Here is a 20,079-nt window from a genome sequence, read left to right on the forward strand (position 1 = left end):
ACAAGAGTGAAATGATTATGGGAAGATAAATGCAGTGTAGATACCTACTTCCTTATAGCTAGGTTCCTATACTCTTAATCTTACCAATAGTCACCAGATTTTCTTCACCTTTTAATAAAAAATTTATTTTTACTCCAAAGCTGTATAAATAGAGAAGGGAAGAGAGAAAGAGGATGAAATGGAAGGGAATGTGTGTGTATTTTAAATTTATATAAACATATATATAGATAGATAGATAGATAGAAAGACATATAGACAGACACATTTGTATAATCTATAAAGTACCAGGCACTATGTTAAGCAATTTACAAATTTTATCTCATTTGTTCCTCACTGTGACCCTGTAAAGTAAGTACTATTTTTACTCCCATTTTACAAATGAGAAATTTGAGGCAAACAGGAGGTTAAGTGACTTACCCAGAGACATACAACTAATAAATATCTGAAGCTGGATTTGAATTCATTGTCTCACACTATTAATTCCCTTATCATCAAGCCCAAAATCATCTTTTCATTTCTGATTGTTCTTGACTTCCCTGCCGCTTTTGACATTGTTTATCTCTTAGCTGTAACAGTCTTCCTTTAACTTTTAAGATATTATGTTTTCTTAGTTCTCCTCCTACTTTAAATTTTTTACTTTAAAAATATGATGCTAATAATAATAAACAGATATAAATATTTCAATATCTGAGAAAAGCAATATCCTGGATATAGGATTATATATGACGGCACACCCAGTGCTCTATCCACTGTACCACCCAGCTGCCTACAGAATTATATTTGTATCTGTGTTTTGATCAACCACTGTTTAAAAAAAACCTTCATGGATCTTGATTTGGACAGCTTCATTAACTAAAGAACAATCCATTATTCAGAATTACATAATATATAATAATAATAATATAATATAATATTAGTTGGGAACTAATACTTGTTTTGTTTTTCTTTTATCAGTCCCTAATTGCTGCAATATAAAAAAAAAAGAGTCCCACTCCTTGACCAATGGATTAAAGAGTCATCTCTTGTCCAGCTACTTTTACTTGCTTTGCTGAACCTCATACATGATACTATCTTTCTCACTTTTTTTTTGGCTTAGCACTGACAGTCCTCCTATATGTCTGGAATTTTCTCTTTTATTATTTTTGCTTCTTACTTCTTTCAAGATTCAGGTTAAATGCCATATTTTTCAGGAGACAAAATCCTATATCCTCACCTACTGACTTCCTCATTAAGGTCATCTTGATCTCCATATGTATGGTGTATGTGCTTATTTATATACAAGTTGTCTTCACCATTAGAATGAGGAAAGAGACTGCAGTTGATTTTTCTTTGTATCACTAACACTTAACAGTGTGCTTAGGACATAGTAATCACTTAATAAATATTTGTGGATTGATAGGTAGAGAAATGATGGACTAGAGGTGAAGAATAAGACACATTTTCAAACAAGCATGGCCAATGTGTTCACTTATTATGATTGCCTACACTCATTTATTTTTTGTTGTAAGGAACAGCTTCTAATAAAGGGGAGGTGAACATTATAGATAGTGAAAAAAAATTTTTTTTAAAAAGAAAGAAAAGTACCAACAAAACATTTTAAAATACACAGAGCAAAAGAAATTCAGAAGAGATCAGAAACAACTAGATCTCTTTTTGCTATCTACTTAAATGTAATAAACATTTAAAAATCAATTTATATGAGAAGTTAACAATTTCGTATGCAATGTATTTTTGCACCACTCAGATACTGAAAGATTTGTATCTGCTTTATTATTGTTATCATGATATTTTTTCTTTTTTATTAAAGCTTTTTATTTTCAAAGCATGTATGGATAATTTTTCAACATTAACCCTTGCAAAATCTTGTGTTCCAATTTTTCCCGTCCTTCCTCCACCCCTTCCCCTAGATGGCAAGTAATCCAATATATGTTAAACATGGTAAAAATATATGTTAAATCCAACATATGTATATATATTTATATAATTATCTTGATGCACAAGAAAAGCCAAATCAAAAAGGGAAAAAAAATGAGAGAGAAAATGCAAGCAAACAACAACAAAAACAGTGAAAATGCTATGTTGTGATCCACACTTTAGTTCCCACAGTTCTCTCTCTGGGTGTAGATGGCTCTTTTCATCACAAGACCACTGGAACTGGTCTGAATCACCTCACTGTTGAAAAGAGCCACGTACATCAGAATTAATCATCGTATTATTTTGTGGTTGCCATGTATAACAAATGATCCCTTGGTTCTACTCATTTCACTCATCATCAGTTCATGTAAGTCTCTCCAGGCCTCTCTGAAATCATCCTGCTGATCGTTTCTTACAAAACAATAATATTCCATAACATTCATATATCATAACTTATTCAGCCATTCTCCACTCGGTTTCCAATTTCTTGCCATTACAAAAAGGGCTGCCGCAAACATTTTTTGCACATATGGGCCCCTTTCCCTCCTTTAAGATTTCTTTGGGATATAAGCTCAGTAGAAACACTGCTGGATCAAAGGGTATAGCATGATATTTTTAAAGTAAAAAGTTTCAAGTAGGAGGAGGACTAAGAAAATACAACATCTCAAAGGTTAAAGGAAGAGTGTTACAGCTAAGAGATAAACAATGCCAAAAGCAGCAGGGAGATCAAGGACAATCAGAACTGAAAAGATGATTCTGGACTTGATGAATAAAGAAGTTAATAATGGCCTTTGGAAGAATAGCTTTGGCATAATATTGACAGAAGAAGTAAGCTGGTAAGCAGTTCAGGAATGAGTAGATGATGAAAAAGTGTAAATATTCCATTATTATTTGCTATTAGGAAAAAGGATATGCTGTCCCCCCAAAAAAATTGTGAGGAAAAAAAGAAACTGAATGACTAGTGGTAGTAAATAAAAATATGAAAGGAAATATGTAGCTATAATAAATATTTCTATTGATTTTAACAATAATCATAACTGGGAAAATATTGCTTCTAATTTTTGCTGCACTAATGCCATTAATTTAATTTACCATCTACTATATTAATAAAATATAAACACATATGCTTCCACTTGTCAGAAGTTCTATTCTGATAGAAGTTCACGATACTAATAAGTTAGCCATTGTTATGTTTCTCAAAATTTCTTTGAGGAATATATATATAGACTTTCACTTAAATGATGAAATACATCTTATAGTAAAAGATTAATTATTAATTAAATAGAAGTATATAACAACTTTGCAACTCTATCAAAACAGTTGTATTGTTATTACAATATAACATAAGCTTTTAAATAATTTTATGTTGCTTATTCATAAAGCCACATGTGAAATATTTTGTTTAACTTTGAACATATTTTAAGTCTCTAAGGGGATGTCTTTTTTTTTTTTTTTAATATGAAGATGAAGGAGCTATATGGCAGATTAGGGACAGCCACTCATCTGGATTCTTTGAATATTCCTTCTAAACAACTTTAAAATAACACCTCAAATCATATTTTGGAAAGGCTACAACAAGAAAAGCTTAGAATGAAATATGTTTTTAGTTAAGAAAACTTAAGAGGTTGATAGGAAAAGTCTGTGGGACTGTGGTAGAGCCTACACGTGTAGTGGAAGCAACAGCAACAGTAGCAAGAGTTCTCAACCCAGAGACAGAAAGGGGATTGGACACTGGTAAGAAAGAGATGACAGGGACCCTTTCCTGGCCCTGGGTATAGCTGGTGCTGATTGGCAACTCTATTTACAATTCTAGTATAAAGAAGAGGCCCTGATAGTCACAAGGAGATGGAGGCACTGGGTCACACTTCTAAAGCAAAGAAGAGTGCTAATGCATATGACCAAGAACCCTTTCTGAATAAAGACCAGAGCACAGACCAGGAGAGCAGTGATCAAAGCTCTCCCAGAATTATACTATCCTAGAAGCACCAAAAACCTACAAATCACATAACTAGTTCTGAAAATAAAAGCATGAAAAAACCTTTAGTATGAGACAGTGACTACCCATGCCCAGGTAATCAGAGCCCAACTTTAATATAAAGTTCAAAGTCAAAAAATAGACTAGAAAAAAAAAGAACAAACAATAAAAAAGAATTTGACCATAAAAAGTTACTATGGTGGCAGGAAATACCAAAATATAAACTTAGAAAAAGACAACAAATGTGAAAATAGCTGTCCTAAAAAAGCCGCAAAGCAATATACTAACTGAAGCTACACCCAAAAAGAATGCTGGAAGTGTTAAATAAACAGATAACAATGATAAAGGAAGAATTGGGAAAAGAAATGAGAGTGATACAAGAAAACTATGAAGAAAGAATTAACAGCTTAATAAAAGAGGCACAAAAATGCTGAAGAAAATAATAACTTGAGATATAGAATTGGCCTAATGTGAAGCAAAAAAATTCCACTAAACAAAAGAACTCCTTAAAAAGTAAAATGGAAAAAAAGAAGTACAGAAGATCACTAAAGAAAATCACTCCTTTAAAATTAGAATTGAGCAAGTAGAAGTTAAAGACTCCAGAAGACGTGAAGAAACAATAAAACAAAATCAAAAGAATGGAAAAAATCAAGAAAATGTGAAATATCTCATCAAAAAAATAGTTGACGACATCAACTAGGGACTTCCGGCCAAGATGGCGGCAAGGAGGTACACAGCTGTGTAAGCTCTGCATTTTCTCTCAGAGTCCATCTCATTACAAGCCCTGAATTAATGACTGACTGAAAAAAAAACCCACAAACAGTTACCAAGAGAAGACATCCTTGAGATTCGCCAGGAAAGGTCTGTTTTCGCTCAAGGGCGGGATGGTTTTAGATCAGGCACAGGCTGAGGGCAGACAGCAGCAGCAGGAGCTTGGCAGGCAGCTCACAGCTGAGCACACAGGAGGAGGTTGGGGCGTGATCTCAGCCGTCTCTGCGGGGAGAGCTTCACTACAGGATTGGATACTTTGCCCTGGCAGCAAGTCAGTAGCCCAGCAGAGAAGCTAAAAACACCGGGGGTAAAGAATACAACCCCAAACAGGGGGAGTTCCTTGAGACCGGCCACCCCTCCCCCACAGCATCTCAGCACGCTCTCAGAGTCTCAGAGCCCAGGCGCAGCAGTCCTGCTAGTGCCTCGCTGCTGCCCCCTCAGTCTGTAGAGGAAGCTCAGTAATGCCACCCAGCCCCTCCCCCAAGAAAGCAGATTCCATTTGGGGTTTTTTTTTCTTTGCTAGTTTGTCCTGCCTCTGACAAAATGAGCAAAAAGTTAAAAAGGACTTTAAGATTGACAGCTTTTAACAGACAGAGAACAGACCTAAACCCGAGGAGACAAAAACAGATTTCTCGGTGAACTTAAGGAGGAGATCATCTGTTCCCCAGCACAGATGAATCTTAGAAGAAATTAAAAAAGGCTCCACAAGAAAGCTAGAAGAAAATTGAAAAAGGAGAGGGAGGTTGGCAAGAGATTAGGGCCATCCCACCATTTAAAGACAGAGGGATAAAGAAAACAAACCCTTGAAAATAGGATTAGTGAACTGGAAACAGAAAATAGTTTCTAAAGAATAAAATTAGCGAAATGGAAAACATTCCCAAGAACAAATTGGACATCAGAAAAAGATATAAAAAGTGAGTGAAGAAAAACTTATTGAAAATAAGAAAGAAAAAATGGAATTGAATGAATCAAGGAGACAAGAAAACGAACAAGACCAAAAACCAAACAATGGAGAAAAAAATGTGAAATATTTTCTGGGGAAAAAAAGACCTGGAAAAAATGTCTAGAGAGACAATCTGGAACTTGGACCCCAGAAAAATACGATGAAAAAAAGAGCCTTACACTATTTTCCAGGAAATTATCAAAGAAACTGCCCAAAGTCAAGAAACAGAGGGTAAAAAGACATTGAAAGGATTCATCGACCGCACTGAAAGGGACCTAAAATCAAAACAAAGAAATATAGTGGCCAAATGCCAGAATCCTCAAACAAAGGAAAAAATATCCAAGGGGAAAACCCAACAAAATAGAGGAGCCCAAAAGGATCACCCAAGACTAGCAGCATCCAATTAAAGATCAAGGCCTGGAAATGATATTCGAAAGGCTAAGGGAACCATATGCAACCAAAAATAACTTCACCAGAATGAGCATCTTTTCCAGGGAAGAAGATGGTCATTCAACAAATAAGTGAATTTCATATTTTGGTGAAAAACCAGAACTTAAAAAAGTTTGATCTGCAAATAGAACTCAAGAAAACCTAAAAAAGGTAAAAAGAAATCTTGGGAACTATTTTCTGCTGTAAAGATGTATAAAAACAACATGTATACCTTGTTCTAGAAATTAGAGGTGGAAAGGACATTGATCAGAAAAGGGGGAAAGGGGGTACTATATTCTCAAAAGAGGAAAGGAACCATTATATCTGAGAGAAAAAGAATGGAGGGGATGAATAAGGGGATTTTACCGCCATAAGAATTGACTTTAAGAGAAAAAATTTTAGACATATTCAATAGAAATTCCTCCCATCTCATTAAAAGTGAGAAGGGAAAAGGAAAAGGGAAGGAATAAGCAAGAGAAGGGAAAAGAAACGAGAGGGAAAGGAGAAGAAGGGGAGGAACTTTAAAGCGGGAGGAGGGAATAAAAAGGGAGGGCTGGGAAGCAAGGGGCTCAAAGTTTAATACTGGAAGGAAGGTAAGGGGAAAAAAGGGAAAAAGCAAAATAGGGGTTAACAAGATGGCAAGTAATCAGAATTGGTAATTTAACCTTAAATGTGAAGGAAACCCCAAAAGAGGAAGGGTTAGCAGAATGGATTAAAAAGCCAGAATCCACAAATGTTGTTTAAGGAAACATCCTGAAAGAGAGAACATGCAGAATAAAGGTAAAAGGAGGAGTAAAACACAGCTTCAGGGAATAAAATGGAGCCATCCTGATCTAGACCAAAAAAACAAAATGATCTAATTAAAAGATAAGGAAGGACAATCTTGCTAAAGGGCAGCATAAATAATGAAGCAATATCAATATTAAACAATATGCACCAAGTGGTGTAGCATCTAAATTTTAAAGAGAAATTAAGAGAGCCAAGAAGAAATAGATAGCAAAACATAATAGGGGAGATCTCACCCTTGCACCCAGAATTAGATAAAAATCAAAAAAAATAAGAAAGAAGTCAAAGGTAAATAGAATACTAAAAAGTTAGATATGATAGACCTCTGAGAAAACAAAATGAGACAGAAAGGAGCACCTTTTCAGCAGTTCATGGAATCTATCAAAAATAGACCAATATTGGCAAAAACCTCAAACTCAAAATGCAGTAAGGAAAATAGTGAATGCATCCTTTTAACCACGAGCAAAAAAATTACACTAACAAAAACCAGGGAAAAAAACCAAAAAATAATTAAAACTAAATAACTTTATAAAAAGAAAGATTAGGTGAAACAGCAAATCATAGACAATAATAATTCACCCAAGAAAATGACAATAATGAGACATCATTCAAACGTGTGGGATGCAGCCAAAGGGTAATAAGGGGAAATTTAATCTCTAAGGCACGATAAAGTAGAGAAAGAGAAGGTCAAGGAATTGGCTTGCAACTAAAAAAATGCTAGAAAAGGAACAAAATTAAAAAACCCCAGTCAAACACTAAACTTGAAATTTAAAAATAAAAGGGGAGATCAATAAAATTGAAAGTAAAAACTGAATTAATTTAAACAAGAGTTTTCTATGAAAAACCAAAAAAATAGACAAACCCTTTAGAAACGTTAAAAAGGAAAGAGGAAAATAAATTTTAATCTTTAAAAAATGAAAAGGGAGAACTCCTATAATGAAGAAGAAATTAGAGCAATAATTAGGAATTATTTTGCCCAACTTTATGGCAATAAATTCGACAACTTAAATGAAATGGAAGAATACCTTCAAAAATATAGCATGCCCAAATTAACAGAGGAAGAAGTAAATATCCAAACAGTCCCATCTAGGAAAGAACAAGCTATTAACCAACCCCCTAAGAAAAAAATCCCCGGACCAGATTTTCATGAATTTCCCAAAATTTAAAGAACAATTAACCAATCCTATAAACCATTTGGGTGGGACAAGGAGTTCACCAAACCCTTTTACGACACAGACATTACTATACCTAAACCAGGTGGTGAAAACAGAGAAAGAAAATTATAGACCAATTCCCAATGAATAACGATGCTAAAACTAAATAAAATATTAGCAAAAAGATTAAGAAAATCATCCCCAGGATAATACACTTGACAAGAGATTTATACCAGGAAATGGTTCAATATTAGGAAAAACTAACATAATTGACCATATCAGCAAGCAAACTAACAAAACCATATAATCATCTCAATAGATGCAGAAAAGCATTAGATAAAATCCAACATCCATCTTTAAAAAACATTTGAGAGTATAGGAATAAATGGACTTTTTTTAAATAGTCAGGAGCATATTTAAAACCATCAAAAGCATCATATGCAATGGGGAAAAACGAATCTTTCCCATAAAATCTGGGAAGAAGGTTGCCCACCGTCACCATTATTATTCAATATTGTATTAGAAATACAGCCCCGGCAATAAGAGTAGAAAGAGATTAAAGGAATCAGAATAGGGGAAGGAAACCAAACATCATCTTTGCAGATGATATGATGGTATATTAGAGAACCCTAGAGACAGAAAAAGCTATTAGAAAAATCCATAACTTTAGCAAAGTTGCATTAAAAAAACCCCCATAAATCCTCAAATTTTATACATCACCAAAAAATCCAACAGCAAGAGATAAAAAGAGAAAACAGAATAACTGCAACATAAAATATTTGGAAATCTATCACCAAAGGAAAGCCAGGAATTTAGAGCTAAATTAAAAAAACTTTCCACACAAATAAAGTCAGACTTAAAAATTGAAAATATCAAGTTCCTGGATAGGTCATTTAATATTTAAAACACCCCAAACTAATCTATTTATTTAGTGCTCTACCAATCAGACTTCCAAGAAAATATTTTAATGATCTAGAAAAAATAAAACAAAATTATATGAATAATAAAAGGTCAAGAACTCAAAGAATTAAAAAAAAAATCAAATGAAGGTGGCCTATGTACCTGATTAAAAACATATTATAAAGAGCATCACCAAAACCATTTGGATTCAAGAAAGATTAGTTGATCATGGAACAGGTTAGGGTTCACAAGACAGAATAGTCAACTATAGCAATTTAGGTTTGACAAACCCAAAGATCCTCACTTTGGGGATAAGAACTCATTATTTGACAAAACTGTTGGAATAACTGGAAATTAAAGAAATTAGGCATGGACCCACACTTAAAGATACCAAGATAAGATCAAAATGGGCCCGGGATTTAACAAAAAGAACGAGATTATAAATAAATTGAGGAACATAGGATAGTTTATCTCCAGACGGGAAGAGGAAGAAATTTGTGACTAAAGATGAACTAGAGATCATTATTGATCAAAAGAGAAAATTTTGATTACATCAAATTAAAAGCTTCTATACAAAAAAACTAATTAAAAAGATTAGAAGGGAAGCAAAAACTGGGAAAACATCTTTACAGTTAAAGGTTCTTAAAGGCCTCATTCCTATATAGAGAGCTGACCTAATTTATAAGAAACCAAGATTCTCCAATTGATAAATGGTCAAAGGATATGAAAGACAATTTTAGATGATGAAATTGAAATATTACCACCATATGAAAGAGGTTCCAAATCATTATTAATCAGAGAAATGCAAATTAAGACAACTCTGAGATACTACCACACACCCAGGATTGGCTAAGATGACAGGAAAAAAAATGAGTGTTGAGGGGATGGGGAAAACTGGGACACTGATACATTGTTGGTGGAGCTGTGATCAACCAACCATTCTGAGAGCAACTGAATTATGCCCAAAAGTTATCAAACTGGGATACCCTTGATCCAGCAGTGTTTCTACTGGGCATACCCAAGGAGATATTAAAGAAGGAAAGGACCAGTGTGCCAAAAGTTTTGGGCAGCCCTTGTTTGTAGGGCTAGAAGCTGGAAACTGAGGGATGCCCACAATTGAGAATTGTTTAATTGTGGTATAAAGTTATGGAAATTATTGTTCTGTAAGAAATGACCAGCAAGATGAATACAGAGGTTTGGAGAGAATTAATGAACTGATGCTAAGGAAATGAGCAGAACCAATAGATGTTATACGCCAACAACATTGTATGAAGATGTAATCGATGGAAGTGGATTTTTGACAAAGAGACCATCAGTTTCAGATCAAGATGGACAGAAGCAGCTACACCCAAAGAAAAACACTGGGAAATGAATGTAAACTGTTTGCATTTTTTTTTCTTCCCGGTTTTTACCTTCTGAATCCACCTCCGGCAACAAGAAAACTGTTTGGATCTGCACACAAGTATCTGGATATACTAAATTTCAACATATATAGGACGTTGCCCCCATCTAGGGGGGGGTGGAGGGTGGAGGAAAATCGAACAGAAGTGAGTGCAAGGGAAATGTTGTAAAAAAAAATTACCCTGGCATGGATTCTGTCAATAAAAAGTTACTATAATAAAATTTAAAAAAAATAGTTGACATAAAAAATAGATTGAGAAGAGAAAATTTAAGAATTAATGTACTGTCTGAAATCCATCACCAAAGAAAGGGCTTAAATGTCATATTTCCAGAATATAAAAGAAAACTGTCCTATTATCCAAAGGATAAAATAGAAATTGAAATATATAGAATACTTACTGAAATATCTACCCAAATAAAAACTCCCAGGAATATTATAGCCAAATCCAGAGCTCTCAGATCAAAGAGAAAATAATTCAAGCAACCAGAAAGAAACAATTTAAATATCCTGCAAACACAGTCAGGATCATATAGATCTTGGAGTGATATCCCAGAAAGCAAAAAAGTTAGGGTTACAACCAAGAACAATCTATCCAGCAAAAATTAGTGTAATTCTATAAGGTAAAAATGGAAATATAAAGAAATAGAGGACTTTCAAGCATTACTAATGAAAAGACCAGAGCTAAAAAGAAAATTTGACATTCAAATATAAGAATGAAGAAGTAGAAAATGACAAACATAAAAGAGAAATTATAAAGTACTTAATAAGATTAAACTGTTTACATTTCGAAATGGAAAAAAGGTACATGTAACTACTAAGAACTTTATCATTATTATGCCAGTTAAACAAAGTTTAAATCTTATATCTATAAGAAATGGGTGTGACTTGAGTATATTAGAATGATCTCCAAAAAAAATAAAGAGTAAGAAAGAAGAATGTGCTGGGAGAAGGGGGAAGGGAGGTGTAGAATGGCAAAGTTTTCTCACATAAAAAAAGTACAGAAAGTCTTTCCAAAGGAGAAGAAATAGAGAAGTAGCAGGCAATGCTTGAATCTCACTAATATCAGAATTGGATCAAAGAAAGTAAAATATACAAACACTTTCAGTTGTGTATAAAAATGCAACTTACCCAATTAGGGAAATAAGAGGACAAGGGGATAAAAGGAAAAGAGAGTGATGATAAAAGAGAGAGAGAGAGAGAGAGAGAGGATTAAGAAAAGAAGTGGTTGAAAGCAAAATAAGTTTTAATGAAGGGCAGGATAAAAAGAGATTGCAAAAAACAGAAGAAAATGGAATGGAAGGAAATATACAGTCCAGTCATCATAACTGTGAATATGAATGGGATGAACTCACTCATAAAACAAAAGCAAACAGCAGAATAGATTAGAAACCCAGAATTCAAAAATATATTGTTTACACAAGACACACTTGTAAAAGAAAAATGCACACACAGAGTTAAAATAAAGACCAGAAGCAGAATATGATATGCTTCAGCTAAAATTTAAAAAGACAGAAATAGCAATTTCAGATTAAGAACTAATTAGGCAAACTACATTATGCTAAAAGATACCATAGATAATAAAGAAATATCAAAAAAATTTACAGCAAGCTTCTCTGATGTAGACCTCATTTCTCAGATATATAATGAGTATAAAACTTAAGACAGCTTTATAAAAATTAGAGCCATTCCCCAATTGATAAATGATCAAAAAATATAAACAGGCAGTTTTCAGAAGAAGAAAACAAAGCTATTTATAGTCATATGAAAAAATGCTCTAAATCATTATTTAAAGAAAGGCAAATTAAAGTGATTCTGAGATACCACCTAATACCTATCAGAAATAACAAATGTTGGAGGGGATAATGGGAAAATAGATGAACTGCTTGTGAAGCAGTGAACTGGTCCAAAGATTCTAGAGAACAATTTGGAACTATACCCAAAGAGCTATAAAACTGTCCATATCCTTTGATGCAGCAATACCACTTTTAAATTTTTTAAATTTTAAAATTTTTAATTGTTAAAAGAAATTTTTAAAAATGGAAAAGGATCTATATAAACACAAAAATGTTAGCTTTTTGTAGTGGCAAAGAATTGGGAATCAAGAAATTTTTCACTAATTGGGCAATGACTGAAAAAGTCATAGTATATGATTATAATCAATAACTATTATACTATAAGAAATGGCAAGGGAGATGGTTTCAGAAAACATGACAAGACCTATATGAATGGATGCATGAAATGAAAAATCTTTGTACACAGTAACAGTGATATAGAAGTGATGATCAACTATGAAACACTTAACTATTCTGATCAATGGAATAATCCAAGCCAATTCCAAAGATCTCATGATGAAAAAATGTTATACACCCCCAGAGAGAGAACTGATAATCTCTGGGTGCGAACTGAAGTATAATTCTTTCTTAATTTTTTTTTGCTTTTTTTGCAATAGGACTAAGATGGAAATGTTTTGCATAATTTTATATGTATAACTGATATAATATCGCTTTTCTTCTCCATGAGTGAGAAAGTTTGAGAGGGAAGAAAGAAATTTGGAACTCAAAGTTTAAAATGAAGAATCTTAAAATAAAGAATATATATATATATATTCTTTAAAGTAAAAAAAAAATGAAAACGGAGAAACAAAAAATTGAAAATGTGACAAGAAAGAAAGGAAGACCACTGAATTTGCTTTGGGTTTGGGCTTGTTATAAGAGCCTACCAATCTAAATCACAAAGTAGACTCCATAAGCCTTAACTCAGGGGATTAGTAAATGCTCATTTCCTAAAACAGAAAATAAGAAAGAAACCTTGAGGTTCATCTGTCACAACCGTCTCTTTCTTTTGGCGAATAAGTTTCCAAGCAGGTACAGGTGGTGGTTTTGGTGGAGCTATGAGTGGACATGACCTAGTTCTGGTTACTAGCACAGGATGACTACGTATATGACAAAGTCCATATTCTCTGAGCTTCTCAGCAGATTCTGCCTAAAAGATATAAAAAAGAAATAACAAAGAGAATGAGGACAAAAAAATTATTCTTTGAATTCTGAGCTAAATTCAGGTCTGAAGAAAATATTATATCAGATATTGATTGTTGAAAAGGATTATATATCAGGTAGGTTTTGAGAATTACTTTAGAAGATTTGTTGTTGGAATGGTATGCATTTTAACAAAATATGAAATTTTTCAGGTGGTTTAAATATTAACCCTGAGGAAATTGAGGTTAGACAATTTGATCAAGGATACTGTGAAAGGGTGGAGACCAAAAAAAATCAATCAATTACCTTACCCCACTTAAAGTAATTAAAGTAATCAACATTTAAATCCAGGTCTCTGACTCCATATAATAATATAATATTGAAAGGTAACTATTACTTTTTATAGCTAAAAGGTAGAAATAGTTGTCACTGCCCCATTTTAGGATACTCCTATATTTAGACAGCTAAGTCCTAGTAAAACCAATCTCATAAATTGTGTTCTATTGTGAATTCAAATTCCAATTGCATTGTCAGGTCAGTAAAGCTGAATCACTTTAGCACTTAAATAGTACATTTTATTGGTAGTATTTATCAAGCCAGAGGCCTAGGATGACAGAAATCAATACAGAACTCTTGTCAATACTACACTTAAATGTAAAGCTATAGCCATTAAATTTCTTAGAGCATTTTTTAATAGGATAAATATGTTCTGGGTATTTTATTACTCTAAGGTTATGTCTATCTAAGAGAATGAACATTGGAGTCATAAGACTTAGATTTCCCAACTCTGGTATTTATTCCCTGTGAGACCTTATGTAGAGATCAATTTCCTTGATTCTCAGTTATCTCATCTGCCAAATTACAAGATTAGACTCAATGGCTTCTGAAGTCTCTTTCAACTCTATAATATTATGAATTTCCTCCTGCAATTTAAATTGGGTATTTGTTCCCTGTAGTTAATAATATTCCCAATAAGTCACCCACCATTGTCCCTAGGAAAAAATAAAATACAGTCTTCTCTTTGGGGAATTGTAGACTTTATACTTTTCACTTTCCTGACTAAACTAAATTACCTTGACTAATTAGATATGTTAACCACTTGGCTCTATGTTCCAGCCAAACTCACCTACATTTTATTTCCTACCTCTGTGCCGTTTTCTAAACTACACCTTCTATCTCAAATGCAGTTAATTTTTACTTCTATTTCTGACAAACCTTAACTCCCTTCGAGATTCAGCTCTTTTATAAAATGCATAACCAGCAACACTTAATCAAGATTAGAGTAATAGCAAACAATCAATATACTTTCAAGGACAAGTTGAGCATTCCAACCCTACTACAGAAAGCACAATTCCATTGGGCTGGCCACATTATTCTAATGCCAAAAGTACATTTGTCAAAAATACTATTTTAAGAAGAACTCATATAGGACAAGCTCTCACAAGGCGGTCAGGGAAAGTGCTATAAGGACACTCTCAAGGTCTCTCTTAAGAAAATTTGTATGACATGGAAGACAGTGAAACAGGATAAAACAGAATTGAATGAGCTCCAAAGAAAGGTGAAATACACAAAGTTAGAGAAGCCACCCCACATAGGGGGTCTATTTGTATTTGACCTGTGGCAGAGCACTCCGAGCTCATATTGCTCTAATCAGCCACAGTCAGACATTCTATAACTCCACTAACAAAATGATGTCATTTTGGTCTTTGAGAATAAAGGACAAAACCAAACAACCAATCTAAAGAGTAATTTAATTGCTTAGTAACAGGATTGGATTACTAGGGTAGAAAGAAGATCAGGCAAGTGCTGCAGAAAAATGATTAGACTGAAATTAGTTTTTAACTATAGCTATCAACAATTAGTTGCAAGTGTAAAATTTCCAGATACATTAAATATGTAAATCAATTTTGCAGATGACCCAAAAGTTATAAAGGAGAATTATCACACTGGAAGACACAGTCAGCATTCAATATGGTGCATAGGCTAAAGTTCTAGACTACATTAAAAGAGCCTAATAAAGTAGAAAAGTTGATCAGTGTGTTATATTATGGAAGATCCAGAAGCAAATGAATAATATTAAATAAAACCAAAGAAAGGTACTACTGGTATAAGGACTCATTATTCAATAAAAAGTCATAGGAAAAGTAGAATACAACATAGCAGAAATTAGATCTAGATTCATATCTCAAGCACAATAAGCTCCAAATGAATATGTGATCTAGCTATAAAAAGTTATATCACAAACAAATTAGAACAGCAAAGAATATGATACCTTACACAATGATGTATCAGGGAAGACTTCTGAGGGACACAGACAGTCACAGGAAAAAATGGATAATTTTTTATATAAAATTGAAAAGTTTTGCATAAAAATTCTCAAGCAGTTTAAATTATAAGGTGATAATTGCCTAGAAAACATTTGCACCATATTTATCTGGTAAGGATCTAATATTCAAAATATATGCTCATTCAAATATATAACAGCCATTTCCTAATGGATGAATTTTCAGTCATAAATCATGAATTAATATTTTTCTTTTTTTTTACTTTTATTTTTTATTATAACTTTTTATTGACAGTACATATGCATGAGTAATGTTTTACAACATTAGCCCTTGCACTCACTTCTGTTCCGATTTTTTCCCCTCCCTTCCTCCACTCCCTCCCCTAGAGGGCAGGCAGTCCCATAAATGGGAACTATGTTTTAGTATATCCTAGATATAATATATGTGTGCAGAACCAAACAGTTCTCTTGTTGCATAGAAAGAATTGGATTCAGAAGATAAAAGTAACCTGGGAAGAAAAACAAAAATACAAACAGTTTACACTCATTTCCCAGTGTTCCTTCTCTGGGTATAGCTGATTCTGTCCATCATTGATTAGCTGGAACTGAATTAGATCTTCTCTTTGTCGAAGAAATCCACTTCCATCAGAATACATCCTCATACAGTATCGTTGTTGAGGTATATAAGATCTCCTAGTTCTACTAATTTCACTTAGCATCAGTTCATGTGAGTCTCTCCAAGCCTCTCTGTATTCATCCTGCTGGTCATTTCTTATAAAACAATAATATTCCATAACATTCATATACCACAATTTACCCAGCCATTCTCCAATTGATGGGCATCCATTCATTTTCCAGTTTCTAGCTACTACAAAAAGGGCTGCCACAAACCTTTTGGCACATACAGGTCCCTTTCCCTTCTTTAAGATCTCTTTGGGATATAATCCCAGTAGTAGCACTGCTGGATCAAAGGGTATGCACAGTTTAATAACTTTGGGGGCATAATTCCAGATTGCTCTCCACAATGGTTAGATTCATTCCACCTTTCCACTTTCCACAACTCCACCAATAATGCATCAGTGTCCCAGTTTTCCTGCATCCCCTCCAACATTCATTATTTTTTTTCCTGTCATCTTAGCCAAACTGACAGGTGTATAGTGGTATATCAGAATTGTCTTAATTTGCATTTTTCTGATCAATAGTGATTTGGAACACTTTCATATGAGTGGAAATAGTTACAATTTCATCATCTGAAAATTGTCTGTTCATATCAATGGCTTGATTTCTTATAAATCAGAGTCAACTCTCTATATGTTTTGGAAATGAGGCCTTTATCAGAACCTTTAATTGTAAAAATGGTTTCCCAATTTGTTGCTTCCCTTCTAATCTTGTTTCATTAGTTTTGTTGGTACAAAGCCTTTTTAATTTGATATAATCAAAATTTTCTGTTTTCATGATCTCTAGTTCTTCTTTGGTCACAAATTTCTTCCTCCTCCACAAGTCTGAGAGGTAAACTATCCTATGTTCTTGTAATTTATTTATGATCTTGTTCTTTATGCCTAAATCATGGAACCATTTTGATCTTATCTTGATATATGGTGTTAAGTGTGGGTCCATATCTAATTTCTGCCATACTAATTTCCAGTTTTCCCAGCAGTTTTTGTGGGATAATGAATTCTTATCCCAAAATTTGGGATATTTGGGTTTGTCAAACACTAGATTGCTATTGTTATTGGCTATTTTCTTCTGTCAACCTAACCTATTCCACTGATCAACTAATCTATTTCTTATCCAATACCAAGTGGTTTTGGTGACTGATGATTTAATACTATAGTTTTAGATCAGGTACAGCTAGGCCATCTTCATTTGATTTTTTTCCATTAATTTTCTTGAAATTCTCGACCTTTTGTTCTTCCATATGAATTTTGTTGTTATTTTTTCTAGGTCATTAAAATAGTTTCTTGGGAGTCTGATTGATATAGCACTAAATAAATAGATTAGTTTAGAGAGTACTGTCATCTTTATTATATTTGCTCAGCCTATCCAAGAGCATTTAATATTTTTCCAATTATTTAAATCTGACTTTATTTGTGTGGAAAGTGTTATGTAATTTTGCTCATATAATTCCTGACTTTCCTTTGGTAGATAGATCCCAAATATTTTATGTAATCGACAGTTATTTTGAATGCAATTTCTCTTTGTAGATCCTGTTGTTGGATTTTATTGTATGTATAAAATGCTGAGGATTTATGGGGATTTATTTTGTATCCTGCAATCTTGCTAAAGTTGTGAATAGCTTTTTAGTAGAATCTCTGGGGTTCTCTAAGCATACCATCATATTATCTGCAAAGAGTGATAATTTAGTTTCCTCATTACCTACTTTAATTCCTTCTCAACTCTTATTGCCGAGGCTAGTGTTTCTAATACAATATGAATAATAATAGTGATAGTGGGCAACCTTGTTTCACTCCTGATCTTACTGGGAAAGATTCCAGTTTATCCCCATTACATATGAGGCTTACTGATGGTTTTAAGTATATGTTCTTGACTATTTTAAGAAAAAGTCCATTTATTCCTATACTCTCAAGTGTTTTTATTAGGAATGGATGTTGGATTTTATCAAATGCTTTTTCTGCATCTATTGAGATGATCATATGATTTTTGTTAATTTGGTTATTGATATAGTCAATTATGCTAATAGTTTTCCTAATACTGAACCATCCCTGCATTCCTGGTATAAATCCTATTTGGTCATAGTGTATTATCCTGGGGATAATTTTCTATAATCTTTTTGATAATATTGTATTTAAGATTTTAGCATCAATATTCATTAGGGAGATTGGTCTATAATTTTCTTTCTCTGTTTTCAACCTACCTGGTTTATGTATCAGTACCATCTCTGTGTCATAAAAGGAATTTGATAGAAGTCCTTCAATCCCTATTTTTTCAAATAGTTTATATAGCTTTGGAGTTAATTGTTCTTTAAATGTTTGGTAGAATTCACATGTGAATTCATCTGGTCCTGGGGATTTTTTCTTAGGGGGTTGATTAATAGCTTGTTTTATTTTTTTTCTAAGATAGGACTATTTAAAAAATTTACTTCTTCCTCTGTTAATCTGGGCATGCTATATTTTTGAAGGTATTCTTCCATTTCATTTAAGTTATCAAATTTATTGGCATAAAGGCCGGCAAAGTAACTCCTAATTATTGCTCTAATTTCCTCTTCATTAGTGGTGAGTTCTCCCTTTTCATTTTTAAGATTAACAATTTGATTTTCCTCTTTCCTTTTTTTGATCAGATTTACTAAGGGTTTATCTATTTTATTGGTTTTTTCATAGAACCAACTCTTAGTTTTATTAATTAATTCAATAGTTTTTTTACTTTCAATTTTATTAATCTCTCCTTTTATTTTTAGAATTTCAAGTTTAGTGTTTGACTGGGGGTTTTTAATTTGTTCCTTTTCTAGCATTTTTAGTTGCAAGCCCAATTCATTGACCTTCTCTTTCTCTATTTTATGCAAGTAGACCTCTAGAGATATAAAATTTCCCCTTATTACTGCTTTGGCTGCATCACAAACATTTTGGTACGGCATCTCATTATTGTCATTTTCTTGAGTGAAGTTATTATGTCTATGATTTGCTGTTTCACCCAATCATTCATTAATATGAGATTATTTAGTTTACAATTATTTTTTTGGTTTATTTTCCCCTGGCTTTTTATTGAATGTAATTTTCATTGCATCATGGTCTGAAAAGGTTGCATTTACTATTTCTGCCTTACAACATTTGTATTTGAGGTTTTTATATCCTAATATATGGTCAATTTTTGTATAAGTTCCGTGAACTGCTGAGAAGAAAGTGTACTTCTTTCTGTCTCCATTTAGTTTTCTCCAAAGATCTATCATATCTAACTTTTCTAGTATTCTATTTACCTCTTTGACTTCTTTCTTATTTATTTTGTGGTTAGATTTATCTAATTCTGAGAGTGCAAGATTGAGATCTCCCACTATTATAATTTTCCTGTCTATTTCTTTTTGCAGCTCTCTTAATTTCTCTTTTAAGAATTTAGATGCTACACCACTTGGTGCATATATGTTTAATATTGATGTTGCTTCCTTTATCTATGCTATCGTTTAGCAAGATATAGTGCCCTTCCTTAACTCTTTTAATTAGATCACTTTTTGCTTTTGCTTGATCTGAGATCAGGATGGCTACCCCTGCTTTTTTGATTTCACCTGAAGCATAGTAAATTCTGCTCCAACCTTTTACCTTTACTCTATAGGGGCTGCCCTGCTTCAAGTGTTTTCCTGTAAACAACAAATTGTAGGATTCTGGCTTTTAATCCAGTCTGCTAACCGCTTCCTCTTTATGGGGGAGTTTACCCCATTTATATTTGTGGTTAAAATTACCAATTCTATGTATTACTTGCCATCTTGATAACCCCTGCTTATGCTTTTCTCTTTTCCTTCCCCCTTATCCCTCCTCCCCAGTATTAAACTTGTGACCATCACTTACTTCTCACAGCCATCTCTTTTTAGTATCCTTCC

The 20,079-nt window shown here is 33.3% G+C and overlaps 1 protein-coding gene across 5 annotated transcripts in view; it reads right to left on the bottom strand.

Moving 5' to 3' along the window:
* The window catches only part of ADGB (androglobin), a 240,026-nt gene that overhangs the window by 145,713 nt on the left and 74,234 nt on the right, over positions 1-20,079 (bottom strand). For all 5 annotated transcript variants that reach the window (XM_031937655.1, XM_031937653.1, XM_031937654.1 and 2 more), the window contains exon 11: positions 13,082-13,256. In XM_031937655.1, coding sequence (XP_031793515.1) covers positions 13,082-13,256 — 175 coding nt within the window. The remainder of the gene's footprint in view (positions 1-13,081; positions 13,257-20,079) is intronic.

This window comes from Sarcophilus harrisii, chromosome 4 (genome assembly GCF_902635505.1).
Source record: "Sarcophilus harrisii chromosome 4, mSarHar1.11, whole genome shotgun sequence".
In the NCBI taxonomy this organism is placed as follows: Eukaryota; Metazoa; Chordata; class Mammalia; order Dasyuromorphia; family Dasyuridae; genus Sarcophilus; species Sarcophilus harrisii.